The 25,129-nt window shown below is 35.8% G+C and overlaps 1 protein-coding gene across 3 annotated transcripts in view; it reads left to right on the top strand.

The window, feature by feature from the left end:
• Positions 1-25,129, top strand: part of SCAF8 (SR-related CTD associated factor 8) — a 185,738-nt gene that overhangs the window by 72,221 nt on the left and 88,388 nt on the right. For all 3 annotated transcript variants that reach the window (XR_011075044.1, XM_068551746.1, XM_068551745.1), the window contains 2 exons: positions 771-989; positions 2,220-3,687. Coding sequence is in view for 2 of the 3 variants with exons in the window: in XM_068551746.1 (XP_068407847.1) it covers positions 771-989; positions 2,220-3,673 (1,673 nt within the window). In the remaining variant the exon portion in view is untranslated. The remainder of the gene's footprint in view (positions 1-770; positions 990-2,219; positions 3,688-25,129) is intronic.

Here is a 25,129-nt window from a genome sequence, read left to right as displayed (position 1 = left end):
TAGAAATTCTGTCTGTGATTTTTATATTCCTCTAGCTTAGTTTTTTAACATATAGGTGACATATACAGAAGAGTTTTTCTACCCATTCTTTATGCCTTTTTTTATATCTTTATAAAAAGGAAATGTTTTTACCTTTTTATTTGTAGTTCTCGTCTGATGAGTTTCCAACCTCATTTGACAAAAAGTAGTGAATGTAAAGACCCTAGTACTTACAGTTTCAACGGGATTGGGCAGATTTTCACTCTCATATTTGTTGGTCTTCACCAATCATTTCTGTGTATTTAGATATTCCCATACTGGCATCCTTGAAAAAAAATTACAATTTTTTTTTTAATTGCTGGGATTTTGTTCTTAAGTATGGATCCTTATTTTACTAAACATTTCTCTTGAAAATATTTCTAAAAATTGTTGTTTTTCCCTATTTTTAAAAAATGAAGCTTTCTAAATATGATTTAGCTTCTTCAGGATGACTCATTTGTCATTTTGAGCATCAGTTATTATAGAATGTGCTAGGTAATACAGAGATGCCATTAAATGAAACACTCAAGCTGCCAGAAGTTAGTTTTCATTATAAACGAAATACAGGGACCAGAAGAGAATTCACATATGTCATGTTAACTGAGCAGTCTTACCAAATAATTGGGGAAAGAGGATAGGAAGTCATTTAAAACGTTGGCAAGACCGGTGTTGGTCATACTTAATATTTTAACCTAGCACATGAATTGATTAGCTAATTAAATCTGAAATATATATTCTCCTTCTTTAAACAGCTTTAGTGCAGCCGCCATTATCTATGACTCCAGAAACTGTGAAAGATGTTGGATTTGGTAGCCTTGTTTTGCCAGGTGGTTCTGTTGCCAGCAGTCTTGCTACTTCCACTCTGCCAGCTGGAAGTGTTTTTAATCCTCCAACTAAACAAGCAGAGCCTGAAGAAAAAGTACCTCATCTTATAGATCACCAGATTTCTTCTGGTGAAAACACCAGATCAGGTAAAAAGAAAAAAGAAATCCCCAGAAATACATAGCTAAATCATAATCACTACTTCTCTATATTGGTGTTTAATTCTTAGTGCCATGAATGTGTAAAACATTTATCTCCTAAAGTTCCTGTGAAAAACAAATTTGGCATTCCCTTCAGGATAGTGTATAGATTTTGACACCTTTCCATTAAGACTCCTTCTCCTCCTTTTTTTGGCCTATTGGAACTGTTCTAATGTGTTATCAAAATAAGATTGCACAAAATATGTATACTTACAGAAAGATTAAAACAAACAAGTATTAGTTATAAGTAACTACTACAAGATATTCAGCTAGGTCTAGAAGATACAATATAGTTTTGAAAGCAGCAAGTCCTTTTTTTTTTTTTTTTCTTCCTGTAACTGTAAAGCAGTTTATTTACTTGCATGATGCCACACACAACACAGGCTTTAAGTAGCAGAGCTGGGAATTAAACTCGCTCTTTTAGTTTTTTTAAACCTGCAAGCTCAGTGTTCTTTTGGCTACACTATACATTTTTTTTTTTTTTTTTTTTTAAATCTTGGAGTATGATTGCTTTACAATGGTGTGTTAGTTTCTGCTTTATAACAAAGTGAATCAGCTATACATATACATATATCCCCATATCTCCTCCCTCTTGCGTCTCCCTCCCACCCTCCCTATCCCACCCCTCTAGGTGGTCACATGATCTCCCTGTGCTATGCGGCTGCTTCCCGCTAGCTATCTATTTTACATTTGGTAGTGTATATATGTCAGTGCTACTCTCTCACTTCATCCCAGCTAACCCTTCCCCTTCCCGGTGTCCTCAAGTCCATTCTCTACGTCTGTGTCTTTATTCCTGTCCTGCCCCTAGGATCTTCAGAACCAAAGTCCTTTTTTTATGGCACCACTGTTAGTATATTAAGAATTGTTTGTACTTTAGAAAGACTTTTGTTAAAGGTGGAGAATCAGTATAAAACCTGATATTTTTGTTTAACTTAAAAAGATTTCATGTAAAGATTTTAGGTAGCAGCCCCGCTTATGTTTTAATATTTAAATTTCACTATGTATGGTATTAATAATTTTAGCTTTAATTTTTTAATATCTAGTATACCTGGATTCTTGGGGGGATACAAGTAGCTGATTAAGCTAACTACTAGAAATTATAGCATTAATAATTATAAACATAGTTTCCTTTTCACACCAGAATGATTGTTTGTGTTATTTTTCTTCTTTCCATTTTAGTGATTCCAAATGATGTTTCAGGTGGCTCTGCGATTTTAGGAGGACAGCCGCCAAATGTGACGAACAATTCTGGAATTCTGGGAGTCCAAAGACCAAATGTATCGAGTAATAATGAAATTCTTGGAGTCCGGCCATCTAATGTTTCCAATAGTTCTGGGATTATTGGAGCCCAGCCACCAAATATTCTAAATAACTCTGGCATTTTGGGAATACAGCCACCAAGTGTGTCGAGTAGTTCTGGACTTCTGGGCATGCTTCCCCCGAACATACCTAACAATTCCGGACTTATAGGAGTACAGCCACCCGGTGTTCCAAATACTCCTGGACTTTTGGGAACACAGCCACCAGCTGGGCCTCAAAATTTACCCCCTTTAAATCTTTCTAATCAAAGGATGCCTGCAATGCCAATGTTAGACATTCGTCCAGGACTAATACCACAGACACCTGGACCAAGATTCCCTTTAATGCAGCCTGGAATTCCACCTCAGCGGGGACTCCCTCCCCCAGCGGTACTTGATGCAGCTCTTCATCCACCACCCCGTGGTCCTTTTGCTCCAGGAGATATTTTTAGTCCACCTGAAAGACCTTTTCTAGTTCCTGGAAGACAAAGTGTAGACAATGTTGCTAATCCAGAGAAAAGGATACCACTTGGGAATGATAACATTCAACAGGAAGGAGATAGAGATTACCGGTTTCCTCCCATAGAAACCAGGGAAACCATTAGTAGACCTCCCCCGGTGGATGTTAGGGATGTGGTTGGACGGCCTGTGGATCCAAGAGAAGGTCCTGGAAGGCCTCCATTAGATGGTAGAGATCATTTTGGAAGACCTCCTGTAGATATTAGAGAGAATCTGGTGAGGCCAGGCATAGATCATCTTGGTCGAAGAGACCACTTTGGCTTTACTCCAGAGAAGCCCTGGGGGCATAGAGATTTTGACGAGAGAGAGCATCGGGTTCTGCCTGTCTATGGTGGTCCAAAAGGCTTACATGAAGAAAGAGGTAGATTTCGGTCTGGAAACTACCGGTTCGATCCTAGAAGTGGTCCTTGGAACAGAGGATTTGGACAAGAAGTTCACAGAGATTTTGATGACCGCAGAAGACCCTGGGAGAGGCAAAGGGATAGGGATGACAGAGATTTTGATTTCTGCAGAGAAATTAACGGAAATCGTTTTGGACGAGAGAGAATTCAAAACACCTGGGTCCCCCCTCCTCATGCTCGGGTTTTTGATTTTTTTGAAGGGGCCACTTCTCAGCGAAAAGGTGATAATGTGCCTCAGGTTAACGGTGAAAACACCGAGAGACATGCTCATCCACCACCTTTACCAGCGCAGAGTGATCCTGAACTTTTTGAAAAACTGACATCTTCAAGTGAAATAAACAAGGAGAAGAGTGACACAGTTGCTGATATAGAGAGTGAACCAGTGGTAGAAAGCACAGAAACTGAGGGGACATAATCATCACTCAGTAGGTAAAAGATACATTTTGTAAAGTTGTCATCTCTCTGTAATAGATTAATGGCTGACTGGACCATAGTTGTTCACTTTCGTCTGCCAGAATTAAGTTAATCTGATGTTCATGTTCACCTTTCTCTTAAAATAATTGTACAACTGACTTGTATAGACATTGTTCTTAATATGAACATGGTAGGTAAACATTTTTTTATTTTTCTGATAAAATATAAATGTTGCCCCCAGATTCTTTTAACTTCAAGGAAATGAATAACAGCTTGTCAGAGACTTCCTATGGAAGAAAGAATTTTTTAGATACTACCATTAGGTTGGATATGGTAATAGATATATTTCAAAATAGTAAGCGGTGGTATATCTTATCCATATCTTTAGGCTGCTGCAGAATTTTAAGGTAATAGACAAAGCTGTGATATTTTATGCAAAGACTGGCTCTAGATATTTGAGGAGCACAATACAGAGATTTTAAAAAGTGATTTTGTAAAATCTACACTATGGTCTCTGTTTCTCCAAAGTAAGTGTTTGTGATTTGTTCCTCATACTGCAGTGAGTAAAAAAGAAAAAAGAAAAAAAGAAAACAACATAAATATTAAAGTACGTTTCAATGTTGGGTGAATTTTGTTTTTAGATGCCAATAAAACTTATTTGTTTGATAACAGTGTTCTAGGAATTGTATTTTTTTAACCTACAGATTCTTAAAACCATGGACCATTAGCAGCACGTGCTTAGTTGGTGCAGACTTTTTCTGTTACTCGTAAAACAACAGCAAAGAACCGTGTGGTTGGAAAGAGCATGTACTTCGATATAAAAATCATGCAGTCTCGTTAGTATGTGTGTAATATCTGTGTATATTTATTGCATAAGTCATATGTAGAGTTTTCTTTCTCTGGACGTCTATTTTCATGCACATACAGAGAAAAATAGAAAGCTGGTAGTTTAGATAATAAAATATTCTTTAAAACTGGATAGAAAATAAGAGAAATTTGGCTAATTGACATTGCTCATAGTTACAGCTCTTAGCCTTTAGGATGGTAAAATAAGAAATATTGTAAAGAAATACATTGGCAGTTTGGCAATTCTCTTTTAATACAGTTAAGCATGAAGCCAGATTTAGCATCAAGCTGAATTCCACGTAAATGCTTGCATTGCTTTGTTTCACACTATTTGCTATTCTGCATAGATAGTGCTTATACTAAAGTTCTTACTGGTCACTTGCCTGAAGTGAATTTCTCAGTTGCACAAAATGTAGAGTAGTGCTGGTGGATTTTAAAACATTAACTTGTATACCAGAAACAATGTGTCTGTCATGTGTTTTGTAGGCTCTGCATAACGCTGTTCAGATTAGCCTCCAAGGTAAACTGAGTAGCAGAAAAATTTGGGATAAGTTTCCTGTTTTATTTATTATTACTATGCTTTTGCTTTTGCTTTTCATTTATTTGCTGTTTGTTTCTTCTTTGGGTTTTACATATATACACATATATATAAAACCATTGGTGTTTTTTCGTTTCTAATGATGGCTTTCATTTGGTCCCATGAATAGTTGCTTTGTCTCCTATTCCAGTAATTCCTCATTTGTTCTATTTACCTAAAATTCTTAAGTTACATTTGTCAAGCCCCCCCGCCCCACCCCGCACCAAAAGAAATGATGGAGTACACCAGCCATTGAACGTTGGGTGGTTTTTGCTTCCCTCTGATGATCTATAGATCTTTAAGGATTCTCGCCAAAAATAAAGTCTTTTCTTCTTGTAGGTTCTGAAATAGAAATAGTACGTTATTTATTTTGTTTTTTTTGGAGAAGTGGATGAGAGGGGGAGTTCGGTGTTTATTTCTAGGGTAATTGAATTCAGTCCAATAATTCGAGTTGGTTTCAGATCATTTCCTTGGGGTAATGGGAAGAACTGTGACATTGGTACAAAGTTTTAATATTCTGGAAAGATTTAGCCTTGTCCTTAAGGAAATTAACTGGGATTTCTCTCAAACTACTTTAGTTACATTTATCATTATCAAAATTAAGTGACATTCACTTGGATTAAGTAGCAGTAAAAAAGAAAGTGAGACTTTTCAGTGACTTTTGATCCCAAGCTTTTTATCACCCTTGGGCCTTCATGTGCAAACTTGAAAACAAAATGTGTACAAGTGTTGCACTGGTTTGACGATTCTGATGGTGGAAGTTACCTAATCAGTTGTCAGTACTGTCTCCTAGAAACCCATCCTGGAAATGTGTGACACTCTTAAAACAGCTGAAAAATAATTATGTGTAGTTAGGCTCACTTTATCCTTGTATTGTTGTGTAATGTTTGAGTGAAAGGATATTATTCATCCTCATACTGAATTTCCAAAATTGATATTTACGTTCGCTGTTTTTTTTTTTTAAACGATGGAGAGAAAAGTTAATTGTCTTAACTTTGCTAAGTTTGACATAAGACCTATCACATTTTTGACGCTTTTGATCACAGTACTGCTGTCACTAGAATGCTAGCAATTAGAAATATGCAAGGAGTACCTAAATACTTTAATAAAACAGTTGAAGTGCTGCAGGCAATAATTACATTAGACAGGAGATCGCATAGTGTTTTGATTTGTGATATGTTAGAGAGCGAGAGAATGATAGGACTTAGTGTGGTATTAGTAGATTGCAGCGTTAATAGACATTAATTTCTGAATTTTTTTTATGTGTTTAAACATTTCATTAAACATTGACTTCTGTTCTTAGCATGAATGCATATACTGTACTTTGATCATTTTATATTGTAGATAGAAACTTATTTTAAAGCAAGGTAGTCTTTATCTACAGCATATCATAGGTGGAATGTTCCTTTATTTTAATTTTATTTCAATGTGTAGGGTGTACAGAATACTTAGAAAGCATTGGAAGATAGAATAGTATAAAATTATTTGTTTAAAACTCTGGAAATGACTTCATATAATATTTAATTAATACAATTTGTTTATTATTTAAACTATTACATTCTTACCAGAGCAGTTGCTTTTGTTCTGATAATTTAGTCGCTTCACCAAATTTATTGGCCATTTTTCACAAATTTGGGGTTGTTTTGTGAATGGGACAGTTTCGTTACATTTAAAAAGAAAGTTACCTCTTTTAATTTGAAAAAGTATTTTTTTATAAACACTAGTTCATCAGATCTAAGGTGTCATTGATTGTAAGAAGCACCATTCAGAAATTTTTAAATGCTTCCAGTATGACATGCCAGCGATTATAAGACACATTTGTAGTTCAGAAATGTCAAAATGTAAAATGTGTCTTAGGATCAAAGAAATATGGTATTTCTTTGGTGTGTATATATATATATATATATATATATACACACATACTCCATATATATATATATATTCCCTTAGTAAGTGATTTAGAAAAATTCTGATTTTTTTTTTGTCATTGTATATATTTTAGATGGGCACAACATTTAATGAAAAAAAATTTAACATTTGATTAAAAATAATTGTTAGACCTTATGTGCCTTCATCGTTATTATTGGGTGCTATATTAATAAAATGTTTTAAGGGCTTTTAACTCTTTCAAAGAAAAAACATTAACATTTTACTCTTTAAATATTTTACATAATGAAGAAGAGGAGAGCAAGTGTATATTCATTTTTAAGACAGGCAAAATAAATTAAAATTATGTAAGAAATCATAAATATTACAGTGTGGCAGAGAAGTATAAATGCTTCCTTAATTGGTGATGCTCTGGTTTTATAGGAAACGTCTTTTACGCTAACTTAAGCTGTAGGCTCTAAAAACTTTATTTTCTACTTCTGAAAAAGTCAGGTTGCTACACTTTTTAATGGGAGATTAAAAACAAGGTAACCTTGATCCAGCAAAACTTTCTAGAACTAGAATTTTAAATCAGTGGCACAAATTGTTTTCTTTGGGGGCATACTTTAAATGAGGTCATGTGTATTGAAAGCTATATGAAATACACTTTCTCTGTGGTTCTCAGCCAGGAAATGTGTGACAGAAGAATCACCTGTGGAGCTTTTTGAATATATAGGGAGGGGATGGTCACCACAGACTTACTAATACAGAATCTCCTGGGGAGATACATATTCATGTTCATACACCAACACACACACATACCTTCCACATATCACCACTTTAGATATGTTAAAATATGCAAATGTTTAATGTACCATACACTTGAGATTTTTTTACGTTTTTTTTAAAATAGTGATACAAAATTATTTTTAGTGTTTCAATAAAGTATACAGTTAATTGTGGTGATTGGTATTGGAGGGTGAGTAAAAAATAGAGAAGTCCATCACAGATGTTTTAAATTCAAGTGTTAATCTAAAAATGAATTATTATAGCAAGAAAGGGATGGAAGGATGACGCATGTGAGATGGTTTTGTTGGAAGTATTTTTGACCCAGGTGAAACTTTGTTATCGGATACTTCAAAGAAAAATTTACTAGATGTATCGTGTGATTAAATGCTTTGATTATAAAAAGGGTCCCTTTGGGACCAAAACCGCAAGCATTAAAGCTTATCAGGGATTAGGAGTAATGTTACTAGTAAGACCACTTAGATGTGGCTTGCACATCAGAGACTAATGCAAGTCAGTGGTTTATTTTGGCATGAGCTTTGCTCAGACATTTTTCTTCCCCTCTACTTAGATCTTTTTTTTTTTTTTCCCCCCAGGGAGCTCTTCACCTCATATGTACTTAGAATTACTCTGCCTTGTTCTAGTCAAGATATAGAACAAATATTCTAAGTAATCTCTAAAATATGTGTAGTATATCAAAGGGTAGAATGGTGCTAATGGGCTAACTTTATATTGTATGAGAAATGTGAGATGCTTTGGATAGTAGGGTGACCTGTAGTGAAGGAAGCTGAGGGCATGCTTATGCAGAGCCCAGTAGGTGGTAGAGAGTGCGCTTGGAACTTGTGACCTTGAGCCCTGAGTTTAGTGAGAATTAGAGGAGTTAGTTTAATGAGCGTATTAAGCGCGCGCAGCAGCAGCAGAATGTAGCACTTGATTGACCTGCGTTGTTTGTCCTCCCACCTCCCACCACTATCACTCAGCCCATGGGTGGCTGTCACTGTTGTCTCTTATTTTTCTGCCTTTCTCAGAATTCTCATCACAGCACCTCCCAGCCTCCTTTTTGACCTGTCATTCCAGGCAGAGGCTATCAGTTGGATTTGTCTGTCGAAAGCAATTTGCTGCTCCTTTGCTTAGTGATTTCTAAGGTCGTTTCCAGCATTTAAATACCTTGAGTCAATGAAGTAAGTTTTCTCTTCTGTAAAAGACCAGCTGAGGAAGCAGGAGGAACAGAGGGAAAGGCTAACAATGTTGGAACACTTCTTAAGACAGCATAGGTTTTATCGCCTTTGGGTTTTCAAAACTAACATTTCTAAATATATGTCTTCGGACAAGTTACTGCACCTCGAAGCGTCATTTCGTAAAAGCTGGCCTGCAGGGCTGCTTTTTTTTTTGTTTTTTAATTGATGATAATATTAGCTAATATTTAATAGACATATACTGTGTGACAAGAACTGGGGTGATTTTATTACCTGCATAATAGAATTCTCGTCGACAGTCCTGTGAGGTAGTTATTGCTTTAATATCTCTTATTAAGAGAAACCTGAGTCACGGATTTAATATCCTGAGATCTCACCACTTGTAAATATTTGAGCAAAGATTGAAACCCAGGCCTGTCAGATTAAAAAATTATCATGTACCACTTAATAAAGTGCCAGACACATGTGGCAGAGGCTCACCAACTATTAGTTCCTCTTCTCTTTAGAAAAGGCAAATAAATTTGTGCGGAAAAAGGTAACATGCGTACCAGGCTTATCCTTACAGGGTAAGGCTGCAGTGAAACACTGAACTTGTGTTTTCACTGTTACAGTTGAACTTGGGGCTGTCTTCTTTTCCAGTGTCTGAACATTCACTTCAGCTTCATTCTCTTAGATTCTACTTTCAGGATATGTTTTTTTTCTTAAAGTGATACCATAGCATAATATTGTTAACTTTCTAATAAATAACTTGCTACTTTGGAGGCAGGTTTGTGTTGCATTGATATTAAATAAGATTTCTTTTTGAAAACACCTTTTCCCACAAATTAAATAAAATTTCAAAACTTTTTTATTCTTTAAAATGTTTCAATACTTGTAAAGCAGAGCCAGTGATAGCTTCCAAATTTATATTTTTGTGGCTTTGGCAGCTTCTTTCTAAAATGTGGCGGTTATACACTGTATATTTAGCCAAAACTTAGTACTCAGTTTTCTTGTGTATAAAACTCATATATTAGGAATATTCCGTGGCTTGAAATAAATAAAATATGTAAAGTTATCTTTACACATAGTAAGCATTCAATGTTAGTCGTTATTCACCACTTGAATTCAAGCAGTCTGGAGGTTAGCTGTTGTCTTTGGTAGTAGTGAATAATTTACAGTAATTTTACTTTATTAGAATGTATAACCTGATTCTAGGCTTTCTTCAAGTCACTAAACTTAGATTCATATGAGGTTTAATCCACAGCATGTCATGGTGCTGGCCTTTGATCACCTTTTCCAAAGTCTTTGGACAGATGATTCTAAACATTGTGGCCATTATTACTGCCTAATCCACACATCAGGGGAACATGCTTATCATATTTGTGAGTTATACTTCTATTTCTACTAATCTTGCCAAAGTTAATTATTATTTGCTTATGTTATGATTATTACATGAAATAAAAAGTTCTTGCATTTGAACAGTTGCTTTTTAATGACATGAGTCTTGTGTTTATTACTGAACTTGGGCCAGTTTACACATTAGTAAGAATATTAGTAAAATCAGAAGACTTGTATTAAATAAATAATCTTTGAAAGTATAAAAGATAACTTGTTTAAGAATTGATCTTCCCTTCTCTGGTTATTGAAACTACTTTGAGCCTTTTTAGATAGGCAAGGGTAGCATTTACCTTCTTAGAAGGTTCTGAAAAACATCGTATCACATAGCACTGTGGTCATACGCAGGGTAAAGATTTAGAGATTTCTAAGTAGTAATGCTATCAGGGCTTCATTTAGGACAGTGTTTTTTATAAAATTTATTCAATTAATTGAATTACAGTCCTCTTTTTATCATATTACTTTCTGAATTGTTAGCCAAATAGTGTCTGACCATATGTTAAAATACATTCTCATTACAGGGAGAGGGCTTTGAGAGTGGACAGAGAAAATTTTTAACCTCTGTGTCATTGACATTCTATATAATTTATCTTCAGAAATACACTGTTTGGTAGGATTCATTTTCCCTTCTTTACAAATAAGCAAACTCAAATCCATGGTCACACAGCCTTTGATTTGCATAGATGTTTGAACCCTGGGTTTGCTGACTTCAAAGCTATGCCTTACTTTAAAAAATGCTCTTTTGGACAGGTAGATTCTAATTATAATATATGGTCTGTATAATTAATTTCATAGAGCTGCTGTAACAACATACCAAAAAGTGGGTGGCTTAGAACAACAGAAACTTAATTTCTCATAGTTCTAGAGGCTAGAAGTCTGAAATCAAGGTGTTGGCAGGGCCATTCTCTCTCTGAAGGCTCTAGAGGAGAATCCTTCCTTGCCTCTTCCCAACTTCTGGAAGTTCTCAGCAATCCTTGTTGTTCTTGGCTTGTAGATATGTCACTTCAATCTCTGCCTGTGTCGTCACATGGCTGTTTTCCATCGTGTGTCTTCACATCATCTTCCTTCTATGCTTGTCTGTATCTAAATTTTCTTCTTAAAAGCACACCAGTTATATTGGATTAGGGGCCCACCCTACTCCAGCATGACCTCATCTTGACTAATTATATTTATAATGACCCTATTTCCAAATAAGGTCACATTCTGTGGTACTGGAAGCTGGGACTTAAACATACGTTTTTGGAGGACACATTTCATAACAACCTATGACTGAATTCTGTAACTATTTAAGATCTAAGTAAATACACCTGGAACAGTTTAAAACACACATACAGGGGGGAAAGATAGTCACATTTTAGAGTGATGAAACACATCTTTATAGAACTCCATTTGTAAATTACTTTGGGTGTTATGAACAAATTTAAAACCTTCATACAATATTGTTGTATAAATTGTTAAATACGATAGCCACTGCCTAGCTTTTAAGATGGATTTGTAATGCCCATACTTTTATGTTCTTTTAGTAATACTTCAACTAACAAATCGGCAAAGAAAATCCAAAAGTATTGGCATTATGTAGCAAAGAATCTATTTACTGCAAATTATTCTTGCACTTAAAAAAATTCATGCTGACTTTTAAAAGTGAAGGTTTTTTTAGACTTCATTAAATACAGCTACACTGAAAATATGCAGTGTGTCTTTCCATTTCATTTCTGTTGTTTCTTTTTTATAGTATATTAGCATTTGTTTTGTCTGCTCATTAAAATTTCCTGTTAAGCAAGTGATATAACTGTCATTTTGCTGTTTCAGTGGTTTGTTAGAAATAGGTTTTCCATTTACCAAATAAGTTAACAATTTGTTCACTATTTTTATTTATCTAGTAGCATAACCTTAATGTATTTCTCTGTTTCTTCATACAATTATCCAGCAAAATCTTTGAGTGAAAAATGGCTTTGTAGCTGACTGACTCCAAGTTGTATAAATATATAGGTCTTTACTAAATAGGTGTTTTAACAAGGTCCCCTATAACTTTCGTAGAAATTTGAATGGAGAATTCTGATTTTCATTTGAAGAGCACCAAAGTACTTAGAACACTGCCTGGCATGTAGTATCCCTGGGTGTTCACTATTGTTGTAATTGTCCAAAATGGCTAATAGAGACTTTGGGGGCATGCAAATCACTGTTGTACATTAATTGCAAATAATTAAGGGATAATTTATGCAGATTTGAATATTAACAACCTCACATCAGGGGGTAGGGCGAGGGGATGGGATGGAGTTACGTGTTCTTGGAACCTTAAAGCTCTGAAGTTTTTTCTTCTGCCTCTACAGCTTACTTAGTTATTCGAGCTATATTTGTGTTTCTGGTCCTCAGTACCAGTCTGAAAACACAGGGAGTTTGATTTGTTAGGCTGGTGGCAAGCCTGCTGGTGCACCTGGCTTGCTGGTAATAAAGAGATGGCTGTGATCTAATCTCAGGTAGAACAATTAGACGGCTTCCTTCCTTTTGTTAATTGTCTAAATATGTCCAGATAGTAACAATTTAATGGTGAAAACATAGTATTCCTCATTTTCTTATTCAGCAAAGCAGGAACTCAAGTTTTAAGAGTAGAGATTTTTCCATGGGACTTGAAAAACGCTGATTCGATTAAAATGAAAAAAAAGATTTATACTTTTCTCATAAATACACTCATACTAAAAAGAAAGTTGTTGGGACTTCCCTGGCGGTCCAGTAGTTAGGACCCCACGCTTTCACTGTTGAGGGCGAGGGTTCGATCCCTGGTCGGGCAACTAGGATCCCACAAGCCGCGCCATGCAGCCATGTGGGGGAGAAAAGAAAAGTTGTTAATCACTGAAATAAACAAATTACGTTTTAAAAATTGTGTCTGACTCAGTCCATTGTATGGGAAGAATTGTCTTACTCAAATCATTTAGAAAAATGCTTTAAAAATTTTTTGTTAGACCTCCCTATATGACACTGAGAATTTGAAAAGCATATTTAGAGTTATTTTATCCCAAATTAAGTCTGTCGAATAAAATTTGAGGTCTCAAAAGATATTATCTACTTGAGAGAGAGAAGTGAAGTTATTTAATTACTGTCCATTCTGGACTATCTAGTCATTCATAGCAACCAGTTTAGGAAGACACAGTAGGGATCTTGGTTCCATTGGAAATCATGAAATGCCGCAATAACTGTAGTTACCTGTACTTCCAAATGGAAAGCAGTAATTTAATTTCTCATCAGAGCTTTAAAAAAAATAGTAGCTAGACTCTCTAGGGGATAATGTAAAATTTAATTGTTACCTTGATATACAGAAAGCTAAATTTGGAATTTGGCAATCCCTTCAACTGTGTTACAGCTGTACTTTTTCTTTGCCACATGCTGTAGATGCAGTACTTTAAATGGGGAGGTGTAAGTACAAACTGTACCTGTCTCCAGATCCACAGTTCAAAGCCTTTGCTTTAATTTGAGCTCTGTGTTGGAAGTTTTCTTCCTAACATGACTTCTATACTCTGAGCAGATAAACTCAGTAGTGTACATTTTAATTAATGGCAGACAAAGAGTGACTTCTTAAATTAGTATCAGTTTTCAAAGGGCCAAAAAAGGATTTCCCTTACACCAGCAGCATTTTCATTTAACTGTTAGTAAAAGTAGGGAATGTGAGAATGTTTATGGATGAAGGAAAAATTCTAATGGAGGATTCACCTGAGAAACTATGAGAATAAAGGCACTGAGTAGCCTTGGGATCTTATGAGCCTCCAGCTATGTGATTATTCTAATTATCCAAGGGTTGTAGATGAGGATATGGCCTTGATTCTTTTCTAAAGCACTAAACATCAGATGGAAATGATTTTTAGAGCATATAGGAATAGTATAACCAGGTCTTGAAATCAGGATGACATCTAAGTCCAGAGAGTTGAGTAAGGCTGACATTTTGTGATTTGTCATTGAGTCCTTTCAAGGTGTGATTTTCTCAGTTTCTCCAGAGGAATACTTTGCTACTTTTTCCCTTTGTTCTTAGCAGTTTAGACAGCTCTCTGTCCATTGTCGTTAACTCCAGCGGTTGATGGTCTGGTGGAAAAAGAAAGTCGCTATTGACTACTTATGCCTTTTGTTGCGTTTTGTTGTCAGATATCTACTTTGGCATCTTAAACAAAGCATCTCTTCTGGCTGGAAGTGGTTGAGCCAGGTTGATTTTTAATGGTATATATTTTTTCTGTTGCTCAGTGAGTAGTCTTTGCTTTTGTTTCTCTCTTGACTGTTTACATTTTTAATTTAACATTTCAAAATGGTTTCTGATAATCTAATACAATTTATAATACAATTTATACACATACACGTATATATGTACATGCATATGTGTATATATCAGGCACCTTCTCAACCTTTAGCAAGCTTTGTAGATTTTCTTTTGATCTTTTTATGATTGTACTTGAATATTCTCTCAGGAATCAGACAACTTAAAAGCAATATCTTTTCTTTCTCTGCTTTGAGTCTCACACATGCTTAGCAAACTTGTAGTTCCTAGGAATTAGATCTTTAAAGGCTGATATAGTCTCATCAGGGCCGACTCAGTCTTTATTAGAAAAATGACTCCTTTAAATGCCCCAATAACTAGAAATTAATTTGTACTCAGTATTAAATGTATTCTCAGAGAATGAGAGCGAGCAAGAGAGCTGCCTTTAATTTTTAAAGCAGTGATATTTCTGATAGCCGGCTAAAAAAAAAGTAGCTTTAAATGATTTTTGAGTTATGATTCATCTTCTGATTTATTATAGCCTAATAGTACTCTCTAAAAGTACTGTCCAGTGCTCTCAATAGCATCAGTACTATGGTTCACTTTGTGGATTTTCTTCAGCTTCTTTCTTTGCACCAGCTGGTTCCAAAGACGCCAAAAGTTAATTGAGACTGAATAAGAAAGACTTCAGAGAGAAGACAGAGATGTGAGATGAGTGAGAGGGATACAGCAGCGGGCAGGCATGTGCCCCTTTTTGGCCTTTTGACTTGTTTCGTATTCAGCGTTCTACCAAAAAGAAACCTTTCTTCTTTTATTTTTCTTTTTTGTAAATTTTTTGAAGGCTGTTTTATGGGCGTCCTCTTGGATGTTCTAATTTATGAACCACCATTCTAAGCGCCTTTTTATCAAACTGATTAATTCAAAGTGAAGTACATGATTTCATTGAGCCATTGTGCCTAGAATGGATTGATAGGAATAAAAGCAGTATGTTTGGCTCATCATGTATTTAGAGTACATATTTGAAACCCAAGCAGTAGACCTCTTGGGATGATGATAAACAAGCAAAAAACCCAGACATTTATATGGTTTTGGAATTTAACCCAGGAAAGAACACTTCATGGGTGGTCCTGCACAGATAGTCTGATGTACACCCTTGGGCCCTCTTTAGTGTTACAACCTATCATAGTAAGTGAGAATTAATAACGTTCTCAATGCCTTTGCGCCAACATGGCTGTTCCTACACCCTTCTCTCTAAGCATTTTATGATCTGGAATTCACTTCTGTTAACAGGACTGCTGAGGCCCTAGCACCGTTCTTGCTTCTGGCTTTCTCATGTTCTTCTGATCTTATAACTTTCATCTTTAATTAAAAATCTTTGAAGCCCCAGGAGAGGGACTCACATATTTTAGGATGCCGTTTTTCCTATAACTTGCACAGTATAAAGAACCGTGAGTCTGGGGGAAGTTAGCTTTGTGATACCCATCAGTAACGGAACTTGTTGCCTTGTGCTAGCACTCTAATTTTTACCTAGAGCAAGGTTCAAAAATATGGAAGGTGTACCAGCATTTTCCTTCTTCCCTCAAAAGATGTATATACTTTACAGGTCCAGCTATGACAGGTACCATTAATGTATCCAGGGACTCTTTCTTGCTAAGCCACGAATTTGCCACATTTCTCTCGGTGGCCAGTGCTAGTCACAGTTCTTAGCATTAGAACTGAAACCTCTTCATTCTGGCCCTGAAGCATTTTACCATTTAAAATTGTACACCTTTCTTAAACAGTTATCCCAGCATCCTCTCAGTGTGCAGTGTATACTTTTTTAGTTCTTAAGGTGACATTACATGATGTTAACTTTCCATTGATTAACACCATTCACAGTTAAGATTGTTTTGTCTGTGCCTCACTTGAGATGCAGTCACATCTTGCATAATTTAGTCAATTAAGGGTTCTGTCCCTGAATTCTTTTAAGTATTGTAAAACAAAAATAGTAATATAGTTAAGATTATTTATTGACTCTTAATTTTATAGAAGTCACAATGCCCCAATTGTGTTTTGGCCTTATTTTCAACTTTTTAGGGAAAAGAATCCTTAATGAAGACGTTAAATGGAATAATTACATCCTTTGCCGTTTGTTTTAGGTTTACTTTAACCTTGTCGATAAAATTGTTATAAGTAATTATTAGAAACATGCAAAGGCATGACCTCTGAGCCCAGTTAAATTTTGTTTCCAATATTAAAACTTTTTTTTAAATATTAAGGGGACAGTTTTTTAAATTAAATTACATTGGAGGAGGAAAATTGAAAAGAACTCAGAGAATAGAATTAGGACTAGCATACTTGCATTATTTCCCACAGAAAATAAAGCCAGTGAGAGGCCAACACAGATTGTTTAAGAAAAGAACGAGCATTGTTATTTAGCACCTAAATATACCCAGATTCCTTTTTGAAATGATAAAGTTAACCTTTATGTCAAGGTTTCATGTTTATGAAATCCAAATATGTTAGAATAAAATATTTTAAGATTATGAGTCATCATGGGAATCAGTGCTTTTATGGCCTTTTTGACTTTTTAGTATTGAGCACCCTCAGAGATTGGATCCAATTTATATTAAGAAAAATAAGTCTCAGAAGTTTGTCCACTTTGGAACTTGACTGAACTCAGTACTTTGTTGATTGAAGTGTCTAGTGAAATTTTATTTGCTTAATGTTGGTTTTGAAGTAATTTGATTTAGTAACTTGCAACAGTAAATAGACAACAAGAGTTGTTTTTTTTAATCAGTAGCTTAAAATGTGGGCCAAGTATTGAAATCCTTAGATTTGTTAAGCATAATTGAATTATTTATATCTAGGTGGTTCTTTAACTACACTTACATTCCCTTTCTCAATTCTTACACCTTTTAACATGTTTCCAAATCATGTGCACTTTTCATTTCCTGTGGGAGGAATAAAGACATAACCTAACAGCTTTAGAAATAACCCTGATTGCTGTACGAATATGTTTGCCTTCAGTAAATTCTTTCTCACTTGGTGAGAGAGAAAAATGGCCTACGCACCATTTTGTAGTCAGTTTTGAGTGAAGTGCATGGGCTTTTCCTGATGATATAATGCCCGTTATCAGAGCTCATCTTATATAGAGGCTTCAAGTGTGCAGATCATGTTGCAAATTAGAAATGCAGTTGAATGATGTTGTTCACATTGGTCTTTAGAGTATGGAATTTCAGCTTAATTTTTTGTCCTTTGATCAGTACATGTAGCAGATCGGAAAATGAGCCCAACTTGAATTTACTTTCTTTGAAAGAGAAGTGGTAACATACCCAAAGTGCTTATCATTCAGTATTGAGACCAACTTCAGATGATTGTGGAGCTGAGAGGAGTTCTGTTTAGGCAGTGAGACTAACCATAGTGAGATTATAACCACCACTGTGGCTTCTCTCTAGCTGAAAAAAGTCATACTTCTGAACATAGGCTTATGCTGAGGTTTATTTTAGCAGATGAGAATCTTTGCCTGTTACATTTGGAATTATTGTTTAAGCATATTTTAATGTGCTAGGTATTTGTGTTGAACTGCATTCAGTCTCTTTTTTTTTTTTTTTTTAATATAACCGCTTTTTACTTATTTATTTATGGCTGTGCTGGGTCTTCGTTTATGTGCGAGGGCTTTCTCCAGTTGTGGCAAGTGGGGGCCACTCTTCATCACGGTGCACGGGCCTCTCACCATCGCGACCTCTCTTGGTGCGGAGCACAGGCTCCAGACGCGCAGGCTCAGTAGTTGTGGCTCACGGGCCTAGTTGCTCCGTGGCATGTGGGATCTTCCCAGACCAGGACTCGAACCTGTGTCCCCTGCATTGGCAGGCAGACTCTCAACCACTGCGCCACCAGGGAAGCCCTGCATTCAGTCTCTTGAGGGAGATTTGCAGTTCTCTTAGCTGCGCATGAAAGTGCTACAATAAGTTTATGGATCCAGGAAAAGGAAAAGAGAAAAATTTCTGGGGCAAAGTTCCATATCTTTTAAATACATATTTTGGGGAGATTTTTAAGTGAGATAAATTTCTTTGCAGATTGCTTTCCTTGGAAATAATGTTGACAAACACTGGAGATATTATCATACATCTGGCCTGTTTTCACTTGTATAAGGGCAACTGCCTAATGTGTACCGTGAGAAGTATACTTTCAACATTTTCAGAAAATTAGGTTGTTAAAGCATAAACCAGATTTTCAAGTCATAAAGACTGTTTTTAGAAGATAAGTTTAAGTGAGGTAGCTAGTTACAACATCTTCTGACCAGTCACTTTGTAAGTATGCAGTAATTAAGATTTGGGGACCTAGATATAAATATTAAATTTTTCTCTACACTGAGCACACGTATTAGTGTGGACTATTCCCAGCATCTGGGAGTTAATGTGACAGTTTTTCAAAGGTGATGAAGCATTTAAAATATTAGATTGTTTTACTTTTGTGTCTTAAAATAAAAATCAAAGTATTGGTTGTAATGGATAGGAGTGCGAAGATAAAACAGAAGATTTCCTATTGAAGACTTTACAAAATTTTGATAAGGTTGTATATTCTGAAAAAACGATCAATTCACTTTTTACCCCTAAATCTCTATTCTGGTGAACAAGAAGATGGTTCTTCTAAGAGTCAACACACTTTTCAGAATGATTCACTTCCTTAAATTTTTAAGAATATTTTGATAAAGATCTTTCAGTGCATTATTCAAGCTCATGTCCTTTTGTGTACTGTTTTCTGGAGAGCCCATAAAGGGAAGTGTACTTGCTTTTTAGGCCTAGGAGAATAGAAAATATTTCCAATACCCAGGTGATTTTGTTTCCCTGATTATGTGCCTCTCCCATTCCCCACCAAATCATTGCAAATTTTTTCTCACCCATAGCAATACATACTCCCCCCCCCCCCCCCGCTTTGAGCAGAGGACCCTCCTCCTTTCTCACGGTACAACTGGTAGATGGGAACCACTTTGTTTCAGTCTCCCTCTAAGCGTTGTCAAAATGATCTAGTCCGTGCCTCTAGACCAGTAGTTCTGAATCAGGAAGGTTTTGCTCCCTCCTTCCCCCAGGGGACATTTAGCGATGTCTGGAGACATTTTTGGTTGTCACAGCAGGGCTGCGGTTGGTATTACTACTGGTATTCAGTGAGTATGAGGGGCAGGGTGCTGCTGAAAGTCCCGCGGTGCATAGGGCAGCACCCCGACCCCCTCTGGCGACAAAGAATTCTCCCTCCAAATTCAGAGGTGCTGGGACTAGAAACCTTACTCTCTAGTCTTAGGAAGAAGTGTCACTCCTTAGGTCCAAAGCGAATTTCTTGGTATTCTCTTCATCCTGTTTTACTTAGGACACCACTTCGTCAAATATCATCTCTTTCCTGTGTTTTTAAACTTTCTCTCTTCATTGACCCCAAGTTTTCCTGTTTAATGTGCTCAGGTGTCTCACATTTATTAAAAAAATGAAAACTTGCCCTTGACTTTTCGTCCTTTTCCAGTTACTGGTCTCTTTATTTGCTTTATAGCAAGATCTTTGGAAAGAGTTTTCATTTGTCTCAATTTCTTCTTCCTTTTATTCTCAGTGCACTGTCGTCTGCTTTTGACCTCACCAGTCCACTAAAGCTGCTTTTTCTAAAGTCACCAGTGGCATGTTGGACTCCATGATCTAATAACTCTGTTTACCTTTCCCCAGTCACCTATCTGTTCTCCACCACAAACACCATGTGTTCCGGCATTTTGATGTAATCTGCAGTTCCTCCAGAGTGCTTTACTGCCTGTCTTGCTGTTTCTTCTGCCTGAGATGGGATCCTCCTCTTCTTCACTCTGTGGACTCCTCTTTATCTCCAAGACTCAGTGCGAGAGCCACATCTTTAGCCTTTTCTGCTCCCCCTAGCAAAGTGGCCATTCTCCTCCTTGAGGGCTGAGATCAGATCTTATTTATGCTCCTAGTGAAATGCCTGCCTCATAATATACCTTCAGTAAAAATTGGTGGAAAGAATAAGTGAACATTAAAAAGAAATTAGAAGAGTCCAAAAAAAATCACAGATTTGGAGAAATTAGTTCTTAGCTACACAAAGCCTTAGACCAGCAATTTCAGCATCACACCTGGCAGCTTGATAGAAACTCAGAATCCCAGGCTCCATCCCAGACCTGCTGAGTCAGTATCTGCATTTTTAAAAGATCCTCAGGTGATTTGTAGGAATGATAAAATTTGAGAAATAGGATTCTACTTCATTTCTTCCCCAACAAATGTGGGTTTTCGTATGTTCAAATGGAATATATATGTATATATGTTTATACACACGTATATCTATACACACACACACATATATATATATACACACACACATTTTTGATGTTTTTAAGGACGAGGACAGCTACTTTTATAAATAGGCTTAATGGTAAGAAAAAAAAGTAAAATGGAAATTTAAGGCAAGGGTAAATTTGATGATGTGTTACATATTCTTTAAGATTATATTTCTCATAAGACAACAGCAGAGGCCCTGTGTGATACTCATTTCTGAAAAGAAAGAGATCATTTTTTAACTAGAAGGGCTTGTTGTATTTAAGAGTTTTATTTGATACCATCTCTGATAATGTTTGTAAACAAGAGCCTTGAGTACATTTCTCATGTGACTATTCCTATTTTGTCTATAAGTTGAATTTCATTAATTCTTGGGCTGGGGGTGGGGCTATGGATTTGGATCGAGGGCATGAATTCCTAGATTTCTTTTGGCCATTTCTGATTGGGGAGGGGGAGGTCCCAAAGGTTATCTTGGCCTCACTTTACCCCGTAGATACTAGCAATGTGCCCATAAAGAGTGAATATAATTTAATAAAGTATGAAAGGCTAAAAACAAGTCATTGATAAATGAGATGAAAAGATTGGGAACTCTCAAGGCTTTATTATTTAAAGTTACTTCAAGCAGTATGACCCAGCTCTGCTTTAAGATGAACATATAAGGGTGAATGGTATTATATGACACAACTTTTGTGTAATGTAGGATTTCAGTTGTAGTACTAAAATTTTTATAACAATTTCCAGAAGCATGGGAAATCTGATTTTTTTGATTGAGTCTGAAAAAACAAGACAGCTCAAAGTTACATGTTTTGATCAGACATTTAAACTTCCAAGTTCCTTGCCAGATTCTTTGAAACTATTTACAAACCTTTATTTTAAATGCTAAGATTTAAATTTGACTCTAAAACTCAAATAACAATGCTTGAGGTGTTAGAGTTGGAAAAAGCATGTTACCACATGGGTTTATCATTGGAATAGAGAAACAAATTCATAGTAAATTCAGCAAATACTTATTCAAGAGTATATATATTTCAAGTGCTTTGATACATAAAAGTTGGTGGTAGCAGGTGGTTGAGAGTGATAGTAAGGAGTTGACAGAACACGGTCCCTGCCTTCAAGGAGTTTACCTTTTAAGTGGGAAACAGCCAGTAAACTACATTTCAGTATGATGTGTGAATTGCAGTAACAGAAGGATGTACAGGTTGCAGCTGAATCATAGAGGAAGGGCACTTGTTGCTAAAGATGCATTTTTAGTTCAGCAACTTAACTCCCTAAGTCTCAATATCCTTATCCATAAAATGAAGATAATAAATATATCTATCTGGAAGACTTGTTTTGAGGATTAAATGAAGATACATGTACAGTGCTTAGTACAATATCTAAAATGGACTGATTGCTTAATAAATGTTAGCTATTACAACTAAGTGGCAGTTCCTGTGTAACCATAGAGAATCTTTCCTTCTGGCTTTGTGGGTTCTGCTTCCCTTCTTCCTTTCTTTTTATATTCAGAGCCCTCGCGCATGGATTTGAAGGAGGCTCTCTAAAATCTTGCAAGTCAAATTTAGATTTCTTTGGAAGTTTATTTTCCCTCATTGTCCTTCTCCTCCTTCAATATGAATAACCCCAGTCTCTCTCACTTTTTAAAGTTTCCAGAGCATGAGTGGTGTGGCTCTTTTACGGCATGTTGCCTCTCATTCAGCATCTGCACTGTTCAGTAAGGAAATGCTTAGTCACATGTGGCCATTTAAATTGTTAAAAATTCAAGATTCTGTTCGTCAGTCACACCACCCACACTTAAAAATGCTCAGTAGCCACGTGTGCTTGTGGCTCCCCAGTTGGACAGCACAGATGCAGAACACTTCCTAAAAGCTCTGTTTTGTAGCGCTATTCTAGAACAGCGATTGCTGGTCTCATAGGACCCAGAAAGTGGGCTGTTGACCTGAGCAATTTTATGATTCAAAATCCTTTCTCCCCCACTATGTTAAAGCAAAAAACACCTATCACCTTTGGTTATTTTCCATTAAAGAGTTATAATGCTTGCACAATTTTAAAGTTTTAAAACAACATTTTTAGACATCTTTAAAATGCTGTTTCTAAGATAATATTTGATTAGATTAAATGTATTCAACACTGCTTTAATCCCTTTCTTCAATCTTTTATAACTTGTATTTGCCATTTGTTTTTTCTGAGCAACTCAGCATGTATCTTCCAAATATAGACAGTGTTCATTTAGGGTTTTCATACTGCAACTGCCATTTACATCTACGTTATTACTGTGGCAGACACACCAACAAATATGCTGACAGATAATTTTGAATAAATCAGCAAAAAACCAAAAAAGGCTAAAAAGTTTCTCTACTGACTGCTCCTGGCAAATTTACAGTGAGTGGAAGTGTTCAGTTTTACAAACGTTCCATACTGGTTTGCCAAGAACCCACCTATAATTCATCCCATAAAAATCGACATGTGTGCCTATCAGGATCTTTCCAGAGTGACCTTTTTAAAAAAAATTCTATAGTCCCCAAAACTGATGTTCCTTATTTTCTGATTTGTTGCAATAAAAACAGATTGGATTTACAGATATGTAAGTAAATGCTGAGTTTATTTTTATAATATGAAATATATTATTAATATTGTTGCCCTGTTCCTTTTACTGTATACTTTATTAAATGAAGCAGTATTCTCTACAATATAGAGAGATGTCTATTATAGTTAGTGTAATTGTAGGAATTATTTTGAAAGATTACGAATCAGATAAAGAGTTGAAGAGAAAGTAAATAAACCCTTAATGTTTTTGAGAACAACTTGAATTTAGAGTTTGAAAGCATCACAGAGATCATTGTCTGTATTTTTAAACAGACAAAATTTAGAGAGAACATGACTTTTACTCATGGTAACCGACGTAGGTGGCAGTTTTTAAAAAAATATGTGCAGTTGACCCTTGAACAACAGGGGGGTTCCGTAGAGTCAAAAATTTGCGTGTAACTTATAGTCGGCCCTCCATATCCAAAGTCCCACATCTGTGGATTCAGCGAACCTCGGATCACTTAGTACTGTAGTATCTACTATTGCAAAAAAAATTCGAGTATAAGTAGACCCGTGCAGTGCAAGGGTCAGCTCTTGTTTATTCTATATAATAAGTTTGTATGTAATTCATATAGTGTTTATACTTTCTACATCTCCATGGAAGTGCAGTGAACTAATTTGAGTTCAAAGAGGGCAAGTTACTTCATCTCTCAATCTTAGGATTTTTATGTAGAGCCAATTATTGTGTCTAGCTCACGTGTTTACTTTGAGGTCTTAAAAAGGAATGCATGGTACCAATACAGGCTACAACGCTGTTGAACCTGGAGAATATTATGCTTAAGTAAAAGAAGCCAGACACAAAAGACCACATATTGTATGATTTATTTATATGAAGTGACCAGAATAGGCGAATCAGTGGAAACGAAGTGGATTAGTGGTTGCCAGTGGCTGAGAGGGAAGGGGGAATGGAGGGTGCCAACAGGTACACAGTTTCTTTTTGGGATGAGGAAGATGTTCTCAAATTAGATAGTAGTGATGGTTGCACAACTTTGTGAATACGCTTGACTACTGAATTGTACACTTTAAGAGGGTGAATTTTATGGTATGTGAATTATGCCTCAGTAAGAAAACAAAAACCTGTGATGCATATAAAGCACTTATTAGCAGGTACCTGAAACATAATAAACTCTCAATAAAGATTATCTGCTACCGTTATTAGAAACCATTTGTGAATTTGAAGAAAATGCAGGAAATCTAGGAAGCATAATATTTAGTATTTTATTTTACTACCTGAAATATAGGTGACTTAACCATTAATAGCATATTTTAATTTTTTTGTCAGCAGTAGCAGTATGTGTAATGTGCAAAAGGTATTTGGTAACATTAGTTTCCAAATTCAGATAACTATAGCAGTTTTCCTTTGCAGGAAAGAATCCCATGTTTTAGTCAATATTACAGTATTATTTCAACAATTTTCTTAATATAAGAATAAATACCATTAAAGTGGTAAAATTTTATGTTGTGTATATTTTACCCCATTTGAAAGATGATAAATAAATACCAAGTCTAATGAGAGTTGTTCATCCATAGGTAGTCTCTACTTGCCGTGTTTATAGACCTATTCTTTTTTTATTAATTCAGAAAAAGATAATCATAGAGATAGAAATCTTTAATGATGACAGATGATATGTATCCTCAGTTTGGAACTTTTAAAATCAAAATTACTAGCAGCTAACATCTCATGGTCATATAT

The sequence above is a fragment of the Eschrichtius robustus genome, chromosome 9, assembly GCF_028021215.1.
Source record: "Eschrichtius robustus isolate mEscRob2 chromosome 9, mEscRob2.pri, whole genome shotgun sequence".
Taxonomy (NCBI): Eukaryota; Metazoa; Chordata; class Mammalia; order Artiodactyla; family Eschrichtiidae; genus Eschrichtius; species Eschrichtius robustus.
This window is presented reverse-complemented; position numbering and strand designations above follow the sequence as displayed.